The sequence below is a fragment of the Telopea speciosissima genome, chromosome 2 (genome assembly GCF_018873765.1).
Source record: "Telopea speciosissima isolate NSW1024214 ecotype Mountain lineage chromosome 2, Tspe_v1, whole genome shotgun sequence".
Classification (NCBI taxonomy): Eukaryota; Viridiplantae; Streptophyta; class Magnoliopsida; order Proteales; family Proteaceae; genus Telopea; species Telopea speciosissima.
Window position 1 is genome coordinate 50845704 of NC_057917.1, and position 22194 is coordinate 50867897.

Here is a 22194-nt window from a genome sequence, read left to right on the forward strand (position 1 = left end):
AATCCCCAGGAACTCGAAGCTTTACACTTTACAGGAAAAGAGGAAACCCACTTGTTCAGCTCCCTCATTTCCAGTTAGTTGCTCTCTCTCTCTCTCTCTGTTGGTGTCTTCTTTTTAAGGGGTTTTATCAGTTCCATTATATGGAGATTTAATTCGAGTAAGCTGGAACCGAAGTCTGGTTCTTAACTCATATGCGCTGGTAGAAAATGATTCTGTCTTCTCACGTATCTTTGTTATTCTTGTTTGTCTTTTGTGATTTTTCATCTTTTCTTTCCCTGATAAATATGCCTTTTATGATGTTTCTTCTATTGGACCTGTGAAGATTTCGTAAGTGAAGGCTGGAAAAACCCAGGTGTGTCTCTATCTTTGTTTCGTTCTTCCATGTCTAGCGGACCTTAGATTCTCTCTCTCTCTCTCATATGCGCTGGTAGAAAATTTTCCTCTTCTTTTCATCAATGTACTTTACCTTTTTTTTGCTGGAATATCTCTTATTAGGCTATAATTTGGTGCATGCAATAAATCATTGGATGATTCTCTCTTCTCACGTATCTTGTTATTCTTGTTTGTTTTTTGTGATTTTTCCTATATTTCTTTCCCTGTTAAATGGCTTTTTATGATGTTTCTTCTATCGAACCTGTGAAGATTTCGTAAGTGAAGACTGGAAAAACCCAGGTGTGTCTCTATCTTTGTTTCGTTCTTCCATGTCTAGCGGACCTTAGATTCTCTCTTTCTCTGTGTTCGTGTGTTAAACTGTTGGTTTCAGTGAAAAATTAAATGTTTGATAAATACTAGATGCATCAAGGTGTGTAAAGACTTAAATCCAACTCCGTCAAACGTTTGGTAGTTTGGCTATATCATGCATTTCTTAACGATTTATGAAAAACCAAAAAAAAAAACCCCTTTCTGATCGTTCTCAATTGGTCTCAAATTAATAATTTTCTGTCAATTAGGAGATCTGGTGTATTCCGTCCTAGCTTCTGCGGATTTAGGAGTTTAGTTTTTCTGATACATCAAAATGGGCGCTGTCTCTTGGATACATCCGATTTCAATGTTACTTACGTTCGGTATACTGGCATATCTGGGTAGAACAACGAAGTTACTGCACTTTTCAACTTTATTTTAATCCCTAACTTTCTTGTTACTGTTTTACATTGGTATTCTAGTGGAACTGTTGAAAATAATAACTTGAAATGAAAAGTATAGACTTGTCTCTCATGGCTTCAACAGATGATTTGTATGACTACAAACTATAGGGGAGCTTTTCCAATGAAAATCGAACTTGAACACTTGCGAACTTAATCATAGCAATTCAACAGCATAAGAATGATGATGGGACAGAGTCTTGCTACCGGTGTCTTCCATATCACTACAATGTGATAGTTGGGCCAAAGGTTGATGATATAATGGTGTTAGCATGAAACATATTATCCATAAATTTGATCACTAAAAATCTATATGCAATGCTATGATGTGCATACCCAATAAATACACAATCACATATCTTGGATCCATTTCTTTTTCTTAATTTCAGGTATCCCTAGCTTTGCTGGACAACCCTTAACTTGTCCGACTTTCCTTCACAGGGTGATACCAGTATGTATGTCAGACGGAATTCTTTGGGAGGAAGGGTACAACATAGGTGGAACTGTAGTGATGTAGGAATTCAGTCAAGCTTCTCCTCCTTCCAAACCATCTGTTCTTGGATCCATTTGCCATTAGGATCGGCTCTTTGTCCTCCTGCAAACGGTGCAAACGTAGGGTAGCTGCAGATCACAAAGAATCAAGTCACACTTAAAACAAGTAGTTGGGCGCCTAGCGCACCAGAAAAATCTGAAAAGCTACAATGCGCTAGCGTGCGCTGGCTGTTGTATATGGTTGGGCCCTTGCTTCTTTCTTGCTCAACCACCGGGAGAGAGTGGTTGTAGATCAGCTAGGGCGGGAATCCAACAAGTCAACATTCAAATTTTTTTTGAACAATCTCATCGCATCATTGCTTTTTTTTTTTCGGGGCGAAATTCTGTTTCTGGATTTGACTTGTTTTCTGTTTCTATTGTAGTATCCCATGTCGTTGATGGTGACTCAATGCCATTTGGTTGGCAAGGATTAAAGAGGGTTGGGAGGGAGGAAGGAAGAGTGAGCTGTCTTGTTGGTCCAACTCAGTTGGGATTAGTTTAGAAAGAAGTCTCACAAGTTAAGAGTTATCACTTTGAAAGTTGATACCATGCATCTTTTGTTAGACCGCTTGTTTGAGACTGGTATGTTTGCCTCTAAACCGGTTGATACTCCTATGGATCAACACCAGAAGTTTGGGGCAAGCAATGGCAAGGAATTTGAGGACAAGCACCGATACAAGACATTAGTTGGGAAAATCATTTATCTGATTGTTACTTGACCTGATAAATGCTTTGTTGTTGGTGTTATCAGCCATTTTATGCAATCACCTGAAAAGACTCACTGGGAAGCAGCATATCATATCCTAAGGTATCTGAAGAGGGTTCTAGGAAAGGGGCTTATTAATCGACTTCATCAGCATATTGATCTGGTTGGATTTTCTGAGGCAGACTGGGATGGTTCTAACGGTGATAGGAAATCTACCACTGGTTATTGCACTTTTATTGGTGGCAATCTAGTCATGATAGGGAAGTTTCCCTATCATGGTATAATTGTTTGTCTTCAGTTTTCTTAGTTAGGGTATAATTGGGTTTAGTCTTGTGCGATGTATACTCTTAGTGACTTTGTTTTGCTATTATAAGTAACCTATTGGCAGACCACGATAGACACACTGAACCTATTGTGGGTTTAGATCTCTCTTCTTCTTCTTCTTCCATCAACTTCTCTCCATCTTCTCTTCCTCTAGTATTGTGTGGACTTGTTACAGAAGTAATAGAACTTTTGGATATGCAACTTTCACTTCTTTAGGTACAAGTGAAGAAAAATATTCCGAGTGAGTATCTAATTTTATAGGCAAACTTGCAAACTTTGAAGGAAAAGTGAAATTCTCCCTTGAAGAATTTCTGGGTCTGGTCTTCTAGAACTGCCTGCTTAGTTGGTTGGGTCTGCATGTTTTGCTATTATAATCTCATCTTCTATAATTTATTCAAGGTGCATTATTTTTACTACCTTGAAGAAAGGGGCTTACTGCCATCCTTTTGCTGCTATTTACACAAGGCTTGATTTGAATGTCAATACAATATTGATTTCTGATTCTTGAGCTATGGTAGTGGATTAGATATGGACTAACAAACAGTCACCCTGAATCGTACTATTTGAAATCGTGCCACCCATCATGCTGATTTGATTTATGAACGGAGAGGAACTTTTACTGCGTTTTTCTGTTAGGTTTTAGAAACTGATTATAACAGTTATGTTGCCATTCATGTTGGAGCTGTTTTGGTGTTTTTGGTCATTGCTTCTGTCTAATTTATCATGATATTGGATTGATTTTATGCCAAACGGCTCTCTAACTGGAGAGATCTCTCATAATCTTTTCTAGTTTGGTTAATTGAGTTTCACCATAGATTTTGTTGACTGAAATCTGATTCTTATAGTCAAATTTATGTTTACTGTACTGATTTTTTAATGCTGAATTTTGGCCTTAAGATCCTTTGAATTGCTGATATCGGTTGTCCATCACTTGTTAGTTTGTTTGGTTAATCTTATTAATTATTTTGCTGATTTCTGCTGCGTGATATTAGAAATTACCTGGCTGTTTGATCATTTGGTTTGTTTTAACCTTTAATTTTGAAGAATTTTTTTGCTAGGTTATAATTTGTTCTTACTTGCTAAGATTATTTTAATAGATGGCTGATTCAATTGATAAGAATAGACAATGTATAACAAAGGAGACCTGTAGAAACCTATATGTGGTAGGCCAAATCGAACTGATTCCATGAACTCATACATGTTACATGACACTGAAGCCCTAGAGACATGCTATGACTAAGGATGGCAATGGATATGTTACGACACTTATTCGGTTTAGGGACAGATATGGTCTTTTCAACCCCCACTCCCCCAGGCAGTGGACCCAACCTACCTCGTCCCATGGACACTGGCACCCTGTCTCCTTTAGGCTTAAAAAATAGGTGAACTCCATGCAAATTTCAGAGGGCAAAGCTGTTTGAGCATTATTTTAGGAGGTTCAGGTATGGCATGGATGAGAGCCACCCTGTTCCATTCCTAGCTTGTTCTTGAGATGGATCTGAATTCCCAAAGACATCAGAGACATAGGTTCTCCCTACTTTTCTAGCTCAGTTGCTGGTCAAAGTTTCCATTAAGATGGGATAGCCATCGATAATTCGTTATACTGGTTATAATGATGATTTACTGAATTATAGGATGGCAGTGTTGGGAAGGTTGGTAACTTACCCTTACAGTGAAAATTCCCTTTATCTGGAAAGTAAATAGGTATGGTAGGTAAAGGCGTAAAGCCTCAATGATGCTTTTTTAATCATTTGGTGATTTCCAATGGGCTATGGGCTTGAGAGAGTATTTGGATATGTTACGTGGGATGGGTAATGGATATATGGGCTGAGCCTTAGTTAAGGCCCTGTTACCCTTATTACCCTTCTCATTTTCTTATGAGGCATGAAATCCTTACCCTTACACTCCAAACTAGGGACAGGGAAGGCAGGTAAACAGGTAAAGGGATACCCATTGCTGGCCTTACTGAACCATCTTTGGCATATTTTCTGTTTACTCTTAAATATTCTACCTGTCAACTTCATTATCGGCTCCATATCACTCACTTTGACAAAAGTTAAATATGGTATTTACTACCACCTTCATTTCTATTTTTAGACAGGTACATACTTGGTTTTTATCCTGCATCCTGTTCCTCTTACTGATCTAAAATGGGAGGAGCGCTGGGAAAGGGGGAGTCTTCTAGAAAGGGTTGCATGCCAGAAACAAAGCTTGAGGCCAAAATGGTTGAAGCAATGCAGAGAAGGGCATCTGAAGGAACGACGATGAAATCATTCAACCGCATAATCCTGAAATTCCCAAAAATTGATGAAAGCTTAAGAAAGTGCAAGACAATTTTTGAGCAATTTGGTTGGTTCTTTTTCCTGGTTTATATTTTTTGTAAGTTGTATTCAACTTATGAAGAACTAATATCCTCTTGGCATAGAGAGAGCTCAGAAAATCCCATAATTATAAATTTATAATATAAACATTTATTAGGAATGTATATAGAGAAATAAGTGGAACACACATCACACATCTTCTAGAAGACTTTTACATGGACAAAGACACCAGAGTTGGACCTCGATCCCTGCTGTTCAGTTTAAACTTTAAAGTTATGATGACACTGGTTCAAGGACTACCTTAGATATTGTTTTATTCATAGTTGTCAGGGATAATATGAATTTATATTAGGTCTAAGAAATATTGACCGGAAAACACAATAAGTTACTTATAATTAATTTAACTTATTATTGTGAATATAGCCCAATATTTTTCATTAAGCTTAAGGATTTACTCTAAAATGAATATTGCTGATTAATGGATTTAAATACTATTTTCCTTTGGGAATCCACAAACTGATTGTCGACTCATCTCAACTCAATCAACAGACCCTTTTCCCAACTTTTTAGGGTAGGCTAAGAGAAGTTTGTGTAATAAATATCAATTAAATTACAGGCAAAAAAAGTAAATATTAATTAACTTTTGATGCAATCTGTTGTAACTAAAAGGCATTTATAAGATGGCAATAGTTTATGTAGCTGAATTTTGGAACGAAGAAATTATAAATGGGTGGGGTTTTCCATGGGTGGGCATGTAGGCAATATGAGACTGAAATTTGTGGACAGTTAGACCCCATGGTTCACTGCCCACATGGCAATTTTCAGCCCAAAACGAGTTGGCCATCTGGCAGAACAAAGCATTGAACAAATTATGTACTACCAAGAGGGTGCTAGGGAATATATAGGAGGGTATGCCGTTAGATAGGAAAAAATTGATGATAGGGAGATATGTGGACATAGTGTATATTGGTGTAGTGACTAGTGTAAGACCTGTTGGGATGGGGTAGGGTAGTGAATTCCCAATTACAATTGGATTACATTAGGAATCGGCTTTAATCCCATATTTGTTTGTGCTAAAGTTGGAATTATGGAGATCGACCTTGGAATCAAAAGATTTTAAGATAAGTAGAACAAAAACAGTGTATATGACGTGTGACTTTAGTAACAATAGGACTGAAAGTGAGGTGGTGAAAATTGATGATAAGGAGATTTCGCAAAGTGAAAATGTAGGTACCTAGGTTCAATCATAAATAAAGGAGGAGAAATACGGGATAATGTTGCACAAAGAATCAGAATAGGGTGGATGAAGTGATGAGTGCATCTAGAGTCTTGTGTGATCGATGTATTCCATTAAAGGAAAATTTCAGAGGATATATACTGCTAACAATGTTGTGTGGAGCTGAGTGTTGGGTAGTGAAGAAACAACATATAAACAAACATAGTGTAGCTGAAATGAGGATGCTGAGATGGATGAGTGGTAAAACTAAAAAAGATAAAATAAAGAATGAAAATTATAGCTAATTTAAGAGTAGCTCTGATACATGATAAGTTGCAGAAAAGTTGTTTGAGGTGGCATGAATATGTGCAACGGAGGCCTATGAATGCTCCATACGGAGGAGTGATTTGATTTAGATTAAAAGAGCAACCCAGTGCGCGATGCTCCTGCTACTGCAGGGTCTGGGAGGGGAAAATGTACACAACCTTATCTCCTGCTTCGCAGTAGAGGTTGTTTCCAAGTTTTGAACCCACAAACACCTGGTTGCAATAGCACAACGTAACTGTTGCACTAAGGCTCGCCCACTCTAATTTGATTCAGATTGAACAAGTGAAAAGAGCTAAGGGTTGGCCTAAAATGACTATAGGAGAAGTGGTTAGGAAAGACATGCATAACTTAGGATTAGTAGCAAGTACGGCTTTGAATAGAGCTAAATGGAGAAAAACGATCCATGTAGCTGACCTCATTTAGTTGGGATAAGGCTGAGTTGAGTTGTATTCCTTTAGATGGGAGGGTATATCATTTTGAATTTTAGTCTGAAATCTGACATGTGGCCAGTTCTGACCATTCCCCTAGTATCCAAAGGTCAGAATTGCCATATCATTTCCCCATGTTTGCGAAGGTAGTTTTTCCCATCGAGTCCATCTAGGAAAGCTTTTGCCTAAATAAAATGGTTTTATGGTTTTGCCTGAGATTGGGATGTTCTGATGGTTGACTGGCAAGATTTAGAAGGATGGTGAAACTTACAAAATCATCTTTTTGAAGATCCAAGAATTTTCAGGGCCTGGGTAAGACTTTGTAATGTTCTTTTAGTCCTTTAATTGACATAGACCCAAGAACTCCAGTAGAATGAGGATGATGCGTCAGGAATAGTCGTGATAGCTCAGCTGGTAGAGCAGATAACTGAAAATATTTGTGTCACCAGTTCAAATCTGGTTCATGGCACATGGTTAATTTCTAGAAGTAGAATAGATACTCATACAAATTCATTGATCCCCCTGCATACATATTCAGTAATAGTCATGATCATGATACATATTTATCCTCCTGGCTATCTAGAGATATACCCCTATAGTCTATAGTATAGTAGATGCGTAAAGAATATATAATCGATAAAGAAAAGAATTAGATTATGTTTCCACTTCTTTCTTTTTTGTTCATTTATACTGTACAATGTTAATACTTCGTACATATCCGAATGAAAAGTTAAGCTAGTTGCTTGAAAAATCCTTTAGAGGAGTTGAAAATAATACATTCTATACAATTATGATTAGCACCGTGTTACCGACACAATCATGGAAGGTCAACTTAGATGTTTTGTGTATATGTGATGAAGATTGATGGAAGCACCAATCAGGAGCAATTTGAGGCAAGTTGAAAGTGCAAAGAGAACAAGGCTGAAATGGGTAGGGTTGAAATGGTGAGAGAAGGCGAGTACTTATGGTTAACAGAGGAAATTGCCCTAATGAAGTGGAATTGAAGGTTCCAGCTATCTCAGCTGGCTAAGTTTTGGGCTTGTTGTGGCCAAAACCTGGGATAGAGTCCCACCTTCACCCTCCCCTTCCCTTTGATTCCTCCTCCCCTCTTCCATAAAGAAAAATACTCCAAGTGATTGTAATCAATTTTTGTTTGTTCCCCCCCCCCCCCCCCCCGCAAAAAAAAAAAAAAAAAAAAAAAACCTGAAAGAAATGCTGCAAATGTTTAAAAATGTTTTTTTTTATTTTTTATAATCGTTAAGTTGGACTGAAGCAAATGCTTAAGGCCAATGAGTGTTAATTAAATATGGTTGAAGAGTTTGACTGGTATCACTTTTGGTGTATAGATGCTTCTTATTCTATGGACTTTTATATCAGCTAAATGGTTTCCCTCATTTCTTTTCACAGATGAGGATTCAAACGGCACAATAGATCCAGAAGAGCTGAAGCATTGTTTTCATAAACTAGAGATCTCTTTCACTGAGGAGGAGATCAGTGATCTTTTTGAAGCATGTGATATCAATGAGAACATGGGTATGAAGTTCAACGAGTTCATTGTTCTCCTCTGCCTCGTCTATCTTCTCAAGGAGGATCCAGCAGCTCTTCATGCTGTATCCAAAAATATGATTTTTATTCTCTGCTACTTTTCTTGCAATTGATTATTTCTGTATGATATATGTGTATTTTGTGCATATTAAGCAGAATTCATTCTTTATTTAACATTTCCAGTTTTATGGTGAAAGTTGATACCAGAATTTGTTAATTTTGTTGAAGTATCTTGTATTCCTTTTGGTAGAACCTCTAATTTTAGAGCCTGTTTCTTAACTCATTTGAGTTTCCACTTACTTTTTACTTCCGAAGTACACATTTGTTATTTTTTACACCCGAATGTTTATTATTTATGCCAACCCTGATCACTCATTTCCCAAGTTAATATTTTCCTCTTATTTCCCCCCCCCCTTTTTTTTTTCTCTCTCCTGCCTTTCTTTCTTTAGCCTCCTTTCCATTTGGCCTTGTTTCATTTTTCCTTGCTCAAGTTGTAATATAGTATTAATGCTTTAACGTGTGGGAAGGAGCATTTGTTCCTTGTTTGTGGAATTCATGGAATTGAGTCATGGTTGTCACGGGGTCTAAGGCATTGAGGGGGGTCTGAACACAAGGCGACCAAGGCGCCCGCCTAGTTTTCAAGGTGCCTAGGCGCCTAGGCAACGCCTTGACAACTATGTATTTAGTAAAGATTTTCTACTTGGGCCTGATCCTGGGAACCTGATTGATAAATATCTTTTGTTTTGTGATCCTAATTGTCCAACTATTTGCATGATTAGGGTGTTCAGGAGTGTTGGTTTTGAAAAACTACATGTGTGACCAGAACTGAAATATCTTCCAATCTCCAATGCAATATTTCCATTGTGAACACTTGTTCTTTTGCTACTTTTAACACATATGGAAAGCTTTTAAGTCCTTAAGTTTCCTTGACTAAATTGCTAGAAATCACAGATGGGATTGCCAGATCTGGAGGCGACATTTGAAACGTTAGTTGATACATTTGTTTTCTTGGACAAGAATAAAGATGGCTATGTCAGCAAAAATGAGATGGTGCAGGCCATAAATGAAACAAATTCAGGGGAACGCTCTTCTGGTCGAATAGCACTGAAGAGATTTGGTCAGTGATCTCTGTGTGTGTGTGTGTGTGTGTGTGTTCTTTGGCATACATGATTGATAGAACAGTGACATGCATCTGGCATATGAACATGAATATGTGACCTGGTTGACCTTTCTCCGCCTTTTGGCTAAGATCAAGGGGGCAGTGACACTACCACCAGTGCTTAAAGATGTGGGTCTAAGCTTGACCCAAAAAGCCCAAGACTGCCTGAAAATTCCCAGGCTTGGGCTGGGGATTTCAGCTCGCAAGCTGGGTTAGACTTGGGAAACCCAGGCCAAAAGTTGGGCAGGGCTGGCTGGCTGGGTGGGTTAGGGTTGAGCCCGGCTCAGACCAGCCATGTATATATATATATATCTAATGGCAAAAAGTAAATGGAATAATTATTCTCCCCTATAGTTTCTAAGTGTCCGAAATGTTCTTAGATGCATGATTGATCCCCTCCAACTCCCCAAAAAGGTGGTGATCCCAGAGACCCCTCACCATATATATATAGGATTTTCTTCCGCAGCACTATGGAGAGTGAATGAATTCATTTCACTATCATTTTATTTACCCTTATAAGTATTTTTACCGAGTTGAAGTAGAGTGACAATTTTGTACTCTACCTCTCCCTTCCGCCCTGATTCCCGTCTCTCTCCCCACTTTTCTCATTCTCTTTCTCTCTCTCTTTCTCCTTTCACTTTCAACAAGCGGCAGAGGTGAGCAGCAGCAAGGAGAGCACATTCTTGGGTAGGGGGTATTCAGGGGTTTCTGGTCGGTGATGCAAAAGTATGACAATACTGAATTTTGACTCCACCTACCTCTGTTTCATGACTTTCTCCCACCAGCAAAGCAGGGGGGAGGGTGCCCTCTTGCCAACTCAAGACTTACGTTTACTCCAGTTCTACCTTGCTCACCCCACTCCATTGCAGTGAACCCCGGAGTACTCTATAAAGCCTAAATATCTGAAGCCGAAGGCAATGAAACCCCAAGCTTTGGATAAAAAAATGCAGATGAACCTGTAGAAATGGAGGCCAAAGTTAACAATCCATACCCCAACTCATCTTGGAGTCGTTCTCTGTCCATTGCTGATGATGATCGAACCTAGAACTGGAATCATTCTGTCTGTCACTTTTAACGCTATCGATGCTGACATACGTGACCTTGGAGGACTCCTCGAGACTGACGAAGGGTGAGAGACACCATCTCAGATGCAGGGAATCGAAAGCCATTTATGTCCAGAGAAGCCCTCATTCTGTTGCTGCTCTCCTAGAATAGATAATTCAATGGCTATCGAAACAGGGGCTCTGCCCAACTCAGTTGTTACTTGTATCTCTCTTGCTCGTCATATTCTTGTACTTGTGATGAAGAAAAAATTCGGTCAGCCTTATTCTAGTTCGTCTTTGTCTTGTTCTCCAATTGATCGAATTTGGCAGCTCGTGACACAGAGATGGCCGGACTGGGGGGCGGGGTCCTCATATAGTTGGTTTATTGTACGACAATGCTAGCAGAACTGCAGAAGCATAGTTATCCTCCCCTGTTTTCCCACAGAAGGTTTGAAGGGCTAAGGTGATGGAGCAGAGAAAGGGGGTGGGGAGGTTCAAGTGAACCAGAAGTCCGATTTGAGCTCCATTACACATCATGGAGTTCGTAGCGATTAAGGAAGGGGGTTGCAGAGGGAGATGGTTGACGGGGAAGGAAGGTAGATTCTAGTATATGTGAACTTACACCATTACCCATATTTTAACTACTGTTCAGTGTAAAAATAAGGTTAGGGAATAAATAGTGAAGCATTTTGCTTCACTCTTCATAGTGACGTATAGAAAGACCCTTTATATATATATATATTTTTTTTTTATTTATTTTTTTTTTTTGAAAAAATAGTGAATGTATGGAGAATGGCATCTTCCATATGGGGTCCACATGGTCAGAATAGAAGAATGTGTGTCAGAGTGGGCCCCTCTGTTATTATGTGGGAGGGGTATATTGCAATTTGCACGATGGTGGTGCATGCTTCTTTTCCCATATATAAGGAGAGGGTTCTCTGAGCAAGCAGGGTACACTACAGCCTCTCACATTGTTTTTTTAAATCATTTTTTCTCTCCTTGAAACAATTAGCATGACAATGAATATGAGGAGGCAGCCTTAGGTCAGAGAGCCTTTAATTATATATATATATATGTATTTATTTATTTATTTATTGAGGCTTGGCGTAGCCTAAGACTGGACAAACTGGCTGTGGGATGAGGATCGAGGACCCTAGGACAACCCAGCCTGGTTGCACCCCTATATATGCCCATCTCTGTAATCAATCAAGCCTGGTGCTCTTTGGTATCTTACAAGGTTGCTGATTACTTGGAGCTTATCCAAGTTTTTACCCTCAGGCTCTAGGGCCAAAATGGGACCCCCATTCTTTCTTGGTTGGTCGTTACAATAACAAGCTTGATATTTCAATATTTTCTGCTTCATTATTCATTTTTTTTCACCATTAAGAAAAATGTTGACATTTTTTCTATGGGGATTCATGCTACTGTCGCATTGACCATTTAGAGTTTGTCAATGTTGCCCTGATGCAAATGGATCTGGACTTTCCCTCCGACAATGGTCATATCTACCAGAATCCTAAGCCACAAATCTAGTACTTAATTCTGACCAATCTCGGCATTTTCTGTGATTCTCGTCACTATAACCCTCTTTATTTTTGGTGCAGAGGAGATGGACTGGGATAAAAATGGAATGGTGACCTTCAAGGAGTTTCTTTTTGCTTTCACCCGTTGGGTTGGGATCGATGACATTGATGAAGATGGAGAAGATAGTTTAAATTGAAATCAGGCGATACATACACAATCTTGGGGAGGCACTTCTCCTGCACTGTGTAGTGGTACTACGAGCTACTACTCGTTCCAATAATGGAGATGACATCTAGAATCAGTGCCACTGATTCTCACTCTATGGTTTGTGAATTTCGTTGTAAATATTCTATAACTGGTAGAACTCGGTGCAGTCTCAATAAGAAGAGACTAGACTTTTTCAGTAGATTTTAAAACTCTGCATACTGTTTTTGCGTATGTAGCTGCTACATTCTGGTATTTTTTTCCCCATCTGCAATAGGATCCTTAATATTCTCAACTTTTATTCATCATAAGCCAGAGATACCACCAGCCTATCTAAGGATCATTTTCAACTGTGCAGTTTGCAGGTCTTCTTTCTGTTCAAATTCCATCCAAATTGCACAGATCATGTAAAAGTTACTTATAGTGATTTAGGAATCGAATACGGTATTGATCTCGGCCGATATGATTGAGATTATTTGGTCTGTACCAATCCACAGATACGGAATTGGCCAGGAATCAGTATTGGCCCTTGTCAATATCAATACGATTCACTGATTCGATACCAATTCCTTGAACCATAGTAACTTGTAAGACATCTATTAATGGCTTAATGCAACCCCCCAAGGTGAAGATGGCATTCATCCCATGTCTAGTTACAACTGGCCAAGCCCAAGGCCCTTACAGCTGCATTTAGCGTTTCAAGTTCAGGTGATACAAATGGCTTCGTGCCTGTCACAGTAGACCCAGTACTATTTATCCCTGCAAACAGGATTGGATTAATGTATTTCAATCCACTAATGCTTGAGGTCCATGTATGGGCGGCAATTATAAGTTTCCTCGATTACCATCTTTCAATCCACAAAGGTAAAGTAACATATTATAAATCCACCCAACCCCGCCCGAAAAGAATAATAATAATGTCAAGGGAAAGAGAACGCCACTCAGGCACACAGTGTACTCCACCCCTGTGCCAAGACATGGGCACGCAAAATGACCACCGCACTTCTGATCATTTTCATCTTTCCAAGGGATGCGGCAGTCATAATGCAACCCATGTCTTGGCATAGGGGAACAGAGTGCATGATTGGGCAGTGTTCTTTCTCCCTAATGTTAAAGCATATTTGTTCAACCTTCAGGTATCAAAGTCAGATAAATCTACCATCATTAAGGGGTACGCTTACACAGCAGATGTTCGCAAACATGAATGAATTCGTGGAGTTCACATGATTTCTTGAGGTGGCCAAATCATGCATACCAACTGTATGAGAGAGAACAATAAAGCCTACCCGAACCCAGACTTAAACGACAATATGAAGTAAAAAAATGGCAAATGAACAAGCCTCTCTGTAAGAGTATAGAATCAGAGTACAAATCCCAGATCCAGTACCTATTTGTTCAACCAGATAATAAATACTTCTCAGAAACTACAAAAACTATAACATAAAAGAAAAATAGAAAAATCTTGCAAGTGCATAGACCATTCATCCACAAGTATCACATATCAGTGCCTGAAACATTTCAAACCACTCTTCATTGCCTAAAATGTCATTCAAGGATCAAACTACCATGCTTGGCAATCCGAATCAAGCCCAGGCTACCTCCAACCTCTCTGGTTATAGTATCAGTCTATCTCTGGTTATTAACATGCTGGTCCCTCATCCACTCGCTGCTTCTTCGCTAACTTCTCACCCTCTGGAGTCTTATCTGGGGATCCAACATGACAATTAGTGGTATCTAAAACAGATGTTTCTTGGGAAGATGAGAAAGATTCAGCGGCCGAACCACTCTGTGCCATTGCAGCCCTGATGGGAGACCCAGAAGCTGGAACAGTAGTCGATGGTTCAGTCCTGTCTGATTCTGGGTCAGGTGCACACTCTTTGGGAGCCCCATCTTGGAGGGGGGGCTTGGATGAAGATGGGGATGCTTGTTCACTCTTGACAGATTTGTGAGAGTCATCAGCTGAGGCAGGAGGAGGGGAGCATCCATTGGCAGCCTTATCTTGGGAAGGTGATCCAAATGGGACTGATGGTTCAATACTGAGGGGTGCTGGGCCACTGTCAACAGTAACAGGGGTCTCCAAAACAGATGCTTCAGTTAAATCAGCACTGGGCTGCTGCTGATGCTCCTCAGTGACCTTCTGGTGTTTGCCTTGGTCTGCCTCCCCCACCTGTAACTGACTCTGGACCTGTTGTACTTCGGATTACAAAATATTCTGAAGGTCAGCTGAATTCTCAAGATACAAAAAGAGACCAAAATGCTAAGAGCCTTTTCATTTTTATTTTTTCATTGGGAGTTTTAGAGTAGGGTGGGGGTTGGGATGGGAGTGTTTCAGCCATAGTTGTCACGGCATCTAGACGACCCAAAGCGTTGGAGAGGGTGCAAAATCATGGCAACACCAATTAGGCACGCCTAAGCGACGCCTTGACAACTACGGTTTCAGCAAAATTCCCAAATTTACAGAATTTCAGCTACGTTAGAAAAATTATTGAAAAATCAATTATCTGAAAGTTCCACTGAAATAGAAGCCATTAGACAAAAGTCAAATACATCACAGGCCATCAGATTTGACATCTGGCCAATCCAAAGGATACTTGATCCATCCAATAATCAGGAAGAGCAAAATCAGCCTCCATGTGGCAGAAACTGTCACCACGCAAGGAAACTTTCCCTATCTGCCACACGAATCATCATCTATTGTTTTTGTTCTTAGGATAGATAACCAAGAAATTTTGTTATAATAAGATACCAAAGCAGATTGCCAAAGGCCAAACCTCACAATGTAAGGGACTACTCAGATAGGGACCCATGTTCAATGTCTGTCTAACTGCTCCCCTAGCCAACTCATCCACACTTGAATTTGCAGATCTCATCTTCCACGTAAAAGAGAAGTTTCTTTCAGTGGCAAGGGCCCTAGCCATCCCAATGAGGTAAAGGTAGCGCCATAGTCCCCCCCAACATGAGTATGGAGCCCATTGAACAATCACAGATGAATCCTCCTTCCACAATCATATTCCTCCATCTAAAAGCCAAAGCTTTCTGTGGACTTTGAATGAGAGCCTTAAGCTCATGATAGAATCAACTTGTGCCAATTGGGCCCAAGAAAGCTAACATCACCAGATTCATGGTTGTTTTGTTTATGCTACTATACTGTTACTGTTGTTGGTTCAACAGCCTAACTACAAGAGCAACGGTGAGGCTTGTATGCCAATGTCTCTGGCATTATTACTGTCAAAGCAGTTGACAGCTTATATTCATTGTGTTATTGGCTACAAAGTCCACTTAAATTTGATGAACTAGAACTCTTGGTTCCTTCTGCCTCTTGTGGCACCAATACCATAAATGAGAAATTCTAATTCCTGCATGACAAGGAACCCAGATTGGCCCAGAACATGTATCAACAAGTTTCAATACTTCTCAAGGAGTGCAGATCCATCAAATTATAGATGTCAATTTAAAGGACATGGTGAAACATGTTTATGTCTTCTTCACACCAGCACATGTTGAAACGTTTAGGTGGGCTCTGACGAAGGTTAGAATATCTTATGGGGCTGGGATTCGGAGAGGAACAGAAGTAATTGGATGAAACTAAATGGGTTGTAGGAAAACGTTTGTGGGAAAATAACTGGAGTGGACATGATAAACTGTGACCTATGACCAAGATTTTATCGGATCGCTCCCAGAAAGAATGTGTCAATTAGAGCTTGCATCATAAAAGAGAATGGTACATTTGGCATGTCACTTTCAACCAGACAGGTCTATAACAGTTGTAATTGAATGAATGGGTGTTACTGATACAGATTTTGGATGGACACCATATTAATGATCAGATGGAGGATAAAAGAGTGTCGAAACCATACAGAAACAGACAGTTCTTGGTGATATCTTTTTATGGTGAGATGACCAGTGCAAGGTGCTGGTGTTGGATAAGTTGTTGATTTCAGATAAGTTGCAAAGTAGGGGAGGGCACATTTCACAAGTAGGTGTGTGATGTGTGTGAGAGGTTGAAACAGAGCTGAACTTGGTTAGGCTCGAGCTGACTGGTCTTGGCTGGACAGGATCTTCTTCCTTCGATTGTATGTCAGCCCACGCATGGGGCTGGGATCTACATCAAATTACCTCTAATATATTCATTCCTTAATATTTTTTATGGTTTTACCACTCATCCATCTCAACATCCTTAGTTTAATTTTAGTTTTTCCCAAATCTAGCTTCTCTCATTTGTTTTACGTGGTTAAATTTTGTGCAACATTTTAAGTTCCAAGTCCATAATAATGTAGTAAATGCATTGTTTAACACAAGAAGTTACCTTTGCCCATCGTTTTACGTTTTGGTCGAAACTTAAAACCAATGATCGATACTAGTTTCGCAGGTTTCGACACTGCTCCTTGGTATTTTGCCAAAAATTTGCAGTTTTTTTGCCAAAGCACTGGATTTCTTCCCACTTTTTTGCATTTTTCCTTATTCAACCCTTTTAAATCTTGGATTTACGCGATTAGAGCTTGAAGGTAATAGTTTTTTTCCCCAAATCTAATTTTTGGAAGAATCAGTGCATAGAGATAGTAGTTCCGTTTCAATTTTTTATATTTTAGATAGAATGGCCCGATCTATGACTTCACGGAGTCGGAATACTTTTGAGGTTGTTAAATTATTTATTGAAATTCCTGGTTTAAAATATGATTTTCATGCAACAAATCTTTGAAAATAATAGGGTTAATACATGATGGGCTTCGAATTAATATATGTTTAGACACCGTTGGCCGATCATATGCAGCTCGTTGATTAGACCCGCTAAGAAACTCCATGTGGTATTGAGTGGTGAATGTTTTATACTTGTATTTCCCTAACCTAATGTATGTTTTGATTGTTTTAATTGCATACTTACATTTCCAGTACCTAAATTAAATGTAGTCAATATTTATAATATGGCTGGTGTACAGCAGAATTCAGCATACACTAGCAAACTTGGGTCCAAACCACAAGTACCATTTTCGGTTTTTTTTTTTTTTGGGGGGGGGGGGGGGGGTTGAACTAATCCATGGAATAGGCATAAAATGGTTTTAAAAAAACAAAGGCAGCAAAAAAAAGGGTCAAAAAACCATTTTCTGGGCCTTGAGACCTAAGTTTCGATTTTGGCCCAGAAAAATGTTTTGACTAGGTTTCGACACTTGGGAAGTTTCAGTTTCGGCCAGGGTCGAAAACCGAAACATGGAACCTTTCCACAATCGAAGTCTACAAGTGCAGCATATGAAAAGCATCAGAACAGAAGAAACCAGATATGACCAGTGCATGTAAATTACATACGAATCAACCACAATGAGTACTGTTCAATAAATGGGCAGAGGTTGGGCAAACTGCCCGCTCCAGGTATGCGGGCGGCCTTGACCAATGGGCTGGGTGGGATTGGAGGGGTAGGGTCATCCTTTCCATGGGGGGTGGAAGAGAGACACAGGGTGGTTTCCTTTAATAATTAAATGAAGAAACTGGATAAGCAATCCCTTCCTAATGAAATAGGAGCTCTACAAGTTTTTTTTTTTTAAGACAAATGTTAAATCCAATCCCTTCTCCAAGGTAGAAGCAGAAAGATTCACTGAGCGTAGCATAAAATGCCAATAAAAAATAATCCAACAGGCCAGCAGAATAGAATCCAAAATTCAAGGTTTTAAATGTAGAAATAAGATCAGGAGTATCGGTTGATTTGTATTGGTATCACTGGTCCCTGATCCCGTCAATACCTGAGTAAATAGCCAATATTTGGCCGATATCCATATGGATCGGCTGGTCCATATTGATCTTGTCGGCGGCCGGTTTGACCTCTTATTCTGCAATGTCTTATGAAATAAATACTCATGTCACAACATCCAATATAACTCCAGCTCCAATCATGATTTTCCCTTTTCCCCATTTTTACCATTTTGGCCTTCAGTCAAAGGCCACCATAGTAGTTGGAAATACAGCTTTGCCTTCTATTTTTATTAGTGCAACTCAACTCTTCCTTTATCTAACACTCATTCTTCTATACTTGCACTTCAAGATTTGGGCATACTCTTTTACATTGGAGTCAGAGATCTAACTAGGGGACCAAAAAAAAAAGGAGGGAAAACATAAAAAGCAAGTACGCGAAGATGAATCTTAACAACAATTTATCCATCTTAAGTACACCAAGAAACTGTAAAGAGAATGACTTGCCTCAGGTGGCTCGTGCAGCTGCTTTTGCTCCTCTGTCTTCCACTTCAGCTCTAGAGTTTTTTGTGCCTTGCTGCAAAAAATATATTCCATGTTTCCACCGAATACTTTCAATATCAAGTATATAACAAAGGTAATGTAATTCAAAAAGATTACAGGCATCAAAGAAATTTATCTTGACCATTCCCCATTTCAGAACAGCCTCTAAAAGGACATGACAAACTAAATGGTTAATATTATCTAATGTAATTGTAGATAACTCCTATACGGGAGTCACTGATGGTCAATCTGCCAAGATCTGCACATCCATCATTTCCATGAGACGTGATATCTTCCTTTTCCTAGATTCAGCATTTTAAAAACCCATAAACAGTGTGTACCGTTTTACCATCAAAATCTAAAATTACATAGAGCACAAAATGGAAGTTTCACATACGAGGAACCATCTGAGCTCGAAGTCGTATTGCCTGCTTGTTTCTTGTCAGATTTTTTACCTACATTACAACGAATAACATTTTCACTGATACTTCAATAGAGTCTCTAACATAAATTGTCAGATACTGCCAATTTTTGGTATGAATATATTCATATACTACTAACGTTAAGGAAACAGTCCCTATTCTGTAATACAACTTCATTAAGTAACAAAAATATGAATATAACTAGCGGTTTTTATCACCAAGAATGTCCCTTTGATGCAAGTTAGACACATACCATCAGCTGAAGACTCTGGCTGGTGTGCTGCAAGCCGATATTTCTGAACACACCAGAATAAAAGAGTTTAACCACCAACCCCTCAAAGGGGGAGGGGGATCCTATCAGAAGAAATGTGAAGAAAGGACAACTGAAAGGATTGACTTGGTATATTACCTGTAAATGGCTTTTGACATGGAATGTTGTTAAACCAAGTACGCCCATGGCTCTAAGGACACCTTTAGGAGTAGCCCCTGTAAGAATACAAAAGAAAACTATAATTACATATGGTTATTAACAGATCTTTAAATAATGCAATTGCAGCAGCCAGCCTAATTGACGCTCAGAAACTTCCACATAGTTTCAAATCTGGTCATACATTTTACCAGGATTTGGTGAGTTTTCTTTTCACAGTTGACTCCACTTGACAAAATCGGAAGCAAATATTGACATTAAAAGGCAATTGACTGCATAGTTCGAGAACTCGCGAGATCTCGACCGAGATCTCATTTTTTTGAGAGGTCGAGTCGAGTTGGTATATGAGTTAAAAAATTACACTTTCTCGGTCGAGATCTCGGGTCGACCCAGATCTTGACCCATCTACTTCTTTAAAGCTCACCTAACTCGATAGAACTCAATCGAGTTTTGTCCAAAAGCTGTTTTCCTCCCCATTTGAAGGCTATGACTCATTTTAGCTCTGGGAATTCTATGTGGATAGTTTTGGGACTGAATTCATTAGTCGATCACATTTTATGCAATGTAACATTGTTAAACAAATTGATGTATTGTACACTTTAAAATTTCTAATGCTTATTTAAGTAGTTTAGCTATTACTTGAATGTTTTGCTTGCTCTAACGCTTTCTATTACTAAATTATGTGTAGAGTAGGGTATTTTAGTACGTCGTCGCCTACCAACTTAGGGTCCGAAGTTAAACTCCTATTTGGACTTTGTTTTTGCAAAATCTGATAATGCCATTGTGTTCAAATGGCCTAAAATAGGCTGAATACCAAGTTTCAGACCCAAACTAGGTCTAAAACCCACCGAGTTAAAAAAAAGGGCAATTTACACATACCACCCGAAGTTTAACTAAGTATAATTTTACCCCCCAGTTTTGGATAATTCTGCGTACCCCCCTGAGGTTTACAAACGTTAACAAATACACCCATTCCGTCAATTCATGACTAACAGTGTTAAAATTAAGAGGGAAATTGACCAAATTGCGCTCATCTTCCCCAAATTGTTTCCCTTATTTTTATTCTTGAAGAACCCTAACCTGCAACTGAAACCCTTTTCACCCCTTCACTACCTCTTCTCCTCCTTCTAAAACCTAATCGAATTTCAGGGCAGACATCAAAAGCTTCCTTCCTCAAAAATCCTGAACTAAGAATTAATGAACTACTGTATTGTTCTTAGGGTCTTTAATGGGTTCCGTTTCAAGTGTCCTGTTACGCAGCCATTGACCCTCCCTTGTCCCTGCTCCACAAAGAATAGTTTTAACGACGCTGGAGCTTGTGTAACCCAGATTGTAAATTTTAGAATTTACTACTAGTCATTGTGTATTAGAGCACACGCCAGAGGAGCAGTGATTCTTTGGAGAGAATTTCCTGTAAAACAATTCCTTCCATTCACGAACAATGTCTCTTCTTCTTCTTGGTCATGTTTAATCAAATCTGGGTTTTTGTCTCTTCTAATATCAACTCCACCATCCCCCCATGTGAATCATTTGTAAAGTAGCTTGTCTGCCCTTTTCATTAACAGATTGCAGGTGAATCTTAAAAACAAAATCAGAAATGGAGAGCTACACTACACCTACCTTCTTAATTGGGTGCTCTACCACACACGTTTCAGAAGAGAAGCAAACCACCAAGTAAATTAAAGGGTCAGTCTCCCATAGAAAGTGAGAAATGGAAACGATTAGGTTTTAGAAGAAGGAGAAGAGCTAGAGAAGGGGTGAAGAGGGTTTCAGATTTGGTGAAAGAGGGCAATTTGGTCAATTTCCCTCTTAATTTTAACACTGTTAGTCATGAACTGACGGAATGGGTGTATTTGTTAATGTTTGTAAACCTTAGGGGGGGGTACGCAGAATTATCCAAAACTGGGGGGTAAAATTATACTTTCGTTAAACCTCAGGGATAGTATGTGTAAATTACCCCAAAAAAAATGCACCAACTCGACCGAGATCTCGGTTTTTCCCAGGGTCGAGTTCCAAGTTTTAGTACCTTGATTGACTATATAGATAGATTTTTAGCACGAGTTTATCAATATCATCCTAAGCCAAAAAAGCAGTAATGCTTATGGAATGAATTTTTTATGTGTGCAATGAGAATGGATTATCTCTCACTCCCATGGCTTGATGGTCACAGCTTAACTACTATTCATTGTGAATAGTACAATGTTCTTTCTCTGCTATTCTGGTTCACAGATAATTTATCCATCTTCTTCCACATTGTCGATCACAATTTTTATAGTCAATCCTGATTTCTCTGGCAACATAAAAAAAAATTTTCATTTCTCATCTCAAATTAGGGTTACTTTATTAGTTCAGATCTGAGTCTCTGATATGATTTTATGCGTGGGTTTAAACATTGCTTCTCACTTCAGAAACTATCCCCAGAGGCTTGAATCCACCAACCATCAAATCTATGTAGGTCTACCATATGGTTGCTTCGCACTAATGTGATCCCCCCCCCCTGCGTTGGAAAACAGAGAAGCTGTATTGATGTGAAGAACTAGGCAGAGTAAACATATAGTACAACAATGGCAGTAGGCAACCTACACCTGACAATGGTGCCAGTCAATCAAAAAGGTCTTCCTATCACAGAGATTGCCGAGACCAAGCTCATCAG

The 22194-nt window shown here is 39.2% G+C and overlaps 2 protein-coding genes across 7 annotated transcripts in view; one reads left to right on the forward strand and one right to left on the reverse strand.

The window, feature by feature from the left end:
- LOC122651353 (probable calcium-binding protein CML21) overlaps positions 1 to 22194 on the forward strand; it is a 23660-nt gene continuing 1466 nt past the window's right edge. Inside the window, exons 1-5 of one of the 6 annotated variants that reach the window (XM_043844719.1) lie at positions 1 to 73; positions 4801 to 5052; positions 8403 to 8605; positions 9483 to 9657; positions 12347 to 12536. In XM_043844719.1, the coding sequence (XP_043700654.1) occupies positions 4854 to 5052; positions 8403 to 8605; positions 9483 to 9657; positions 12347 to 12462 (693 nt within the window). In that variant the 5' untranslated portion in view covers positions 1 to 73; positions 4801 to 4853 and the 3' untranslated portion in view covers positions 12463 to 12536. Of the gene's footprint in view, positions 74 to 117; positions 200 to 311; positions 353 to 4800; positions 5053 to 8402; positions 8606 to 9482; positions 9658 to 12346; positions 12537 to 22194 lie in introns of those variants that run through there. The other 5 variants (XM_043844717.1, XM_043844720.1, XM_043844722.1 and 2 more) reach the window with 5 other exon arrangements.
- The window catches only part of LOC122651352 (myb family transcription factor PHL7-like), a 15371-nt gene continuing 6916 nt past the window's right edge, over positions 13740 to 22194 (reverse strand). The window contains exons 3-7 of the mRNA XM_043844716.1: positions 19524 to 19600; positions 19368 to 19410; positions 19090 to 19147; positions 18657 to 18726; positions 13740 to 14655 (exon numbers count right to left, since the gene is read on the reverse strand). Of these exons, the coding sequence (XP_043700651.1) occupies positions 14110 to 14655; positions 18657 to 18726; positions 19090 to 19147; positions 19368 to 19410; positions 19524 to 19600 (794 nt within the window). The 3' untranslated portion in view covers positions 13740 to 14109. The remainder of the gene's footprint in view (positions 14656 to 18656; positions 18727 to 19089; positions 19148 to 19367; positions 19411 to 19523; positions 19601 to 22194) is intronic.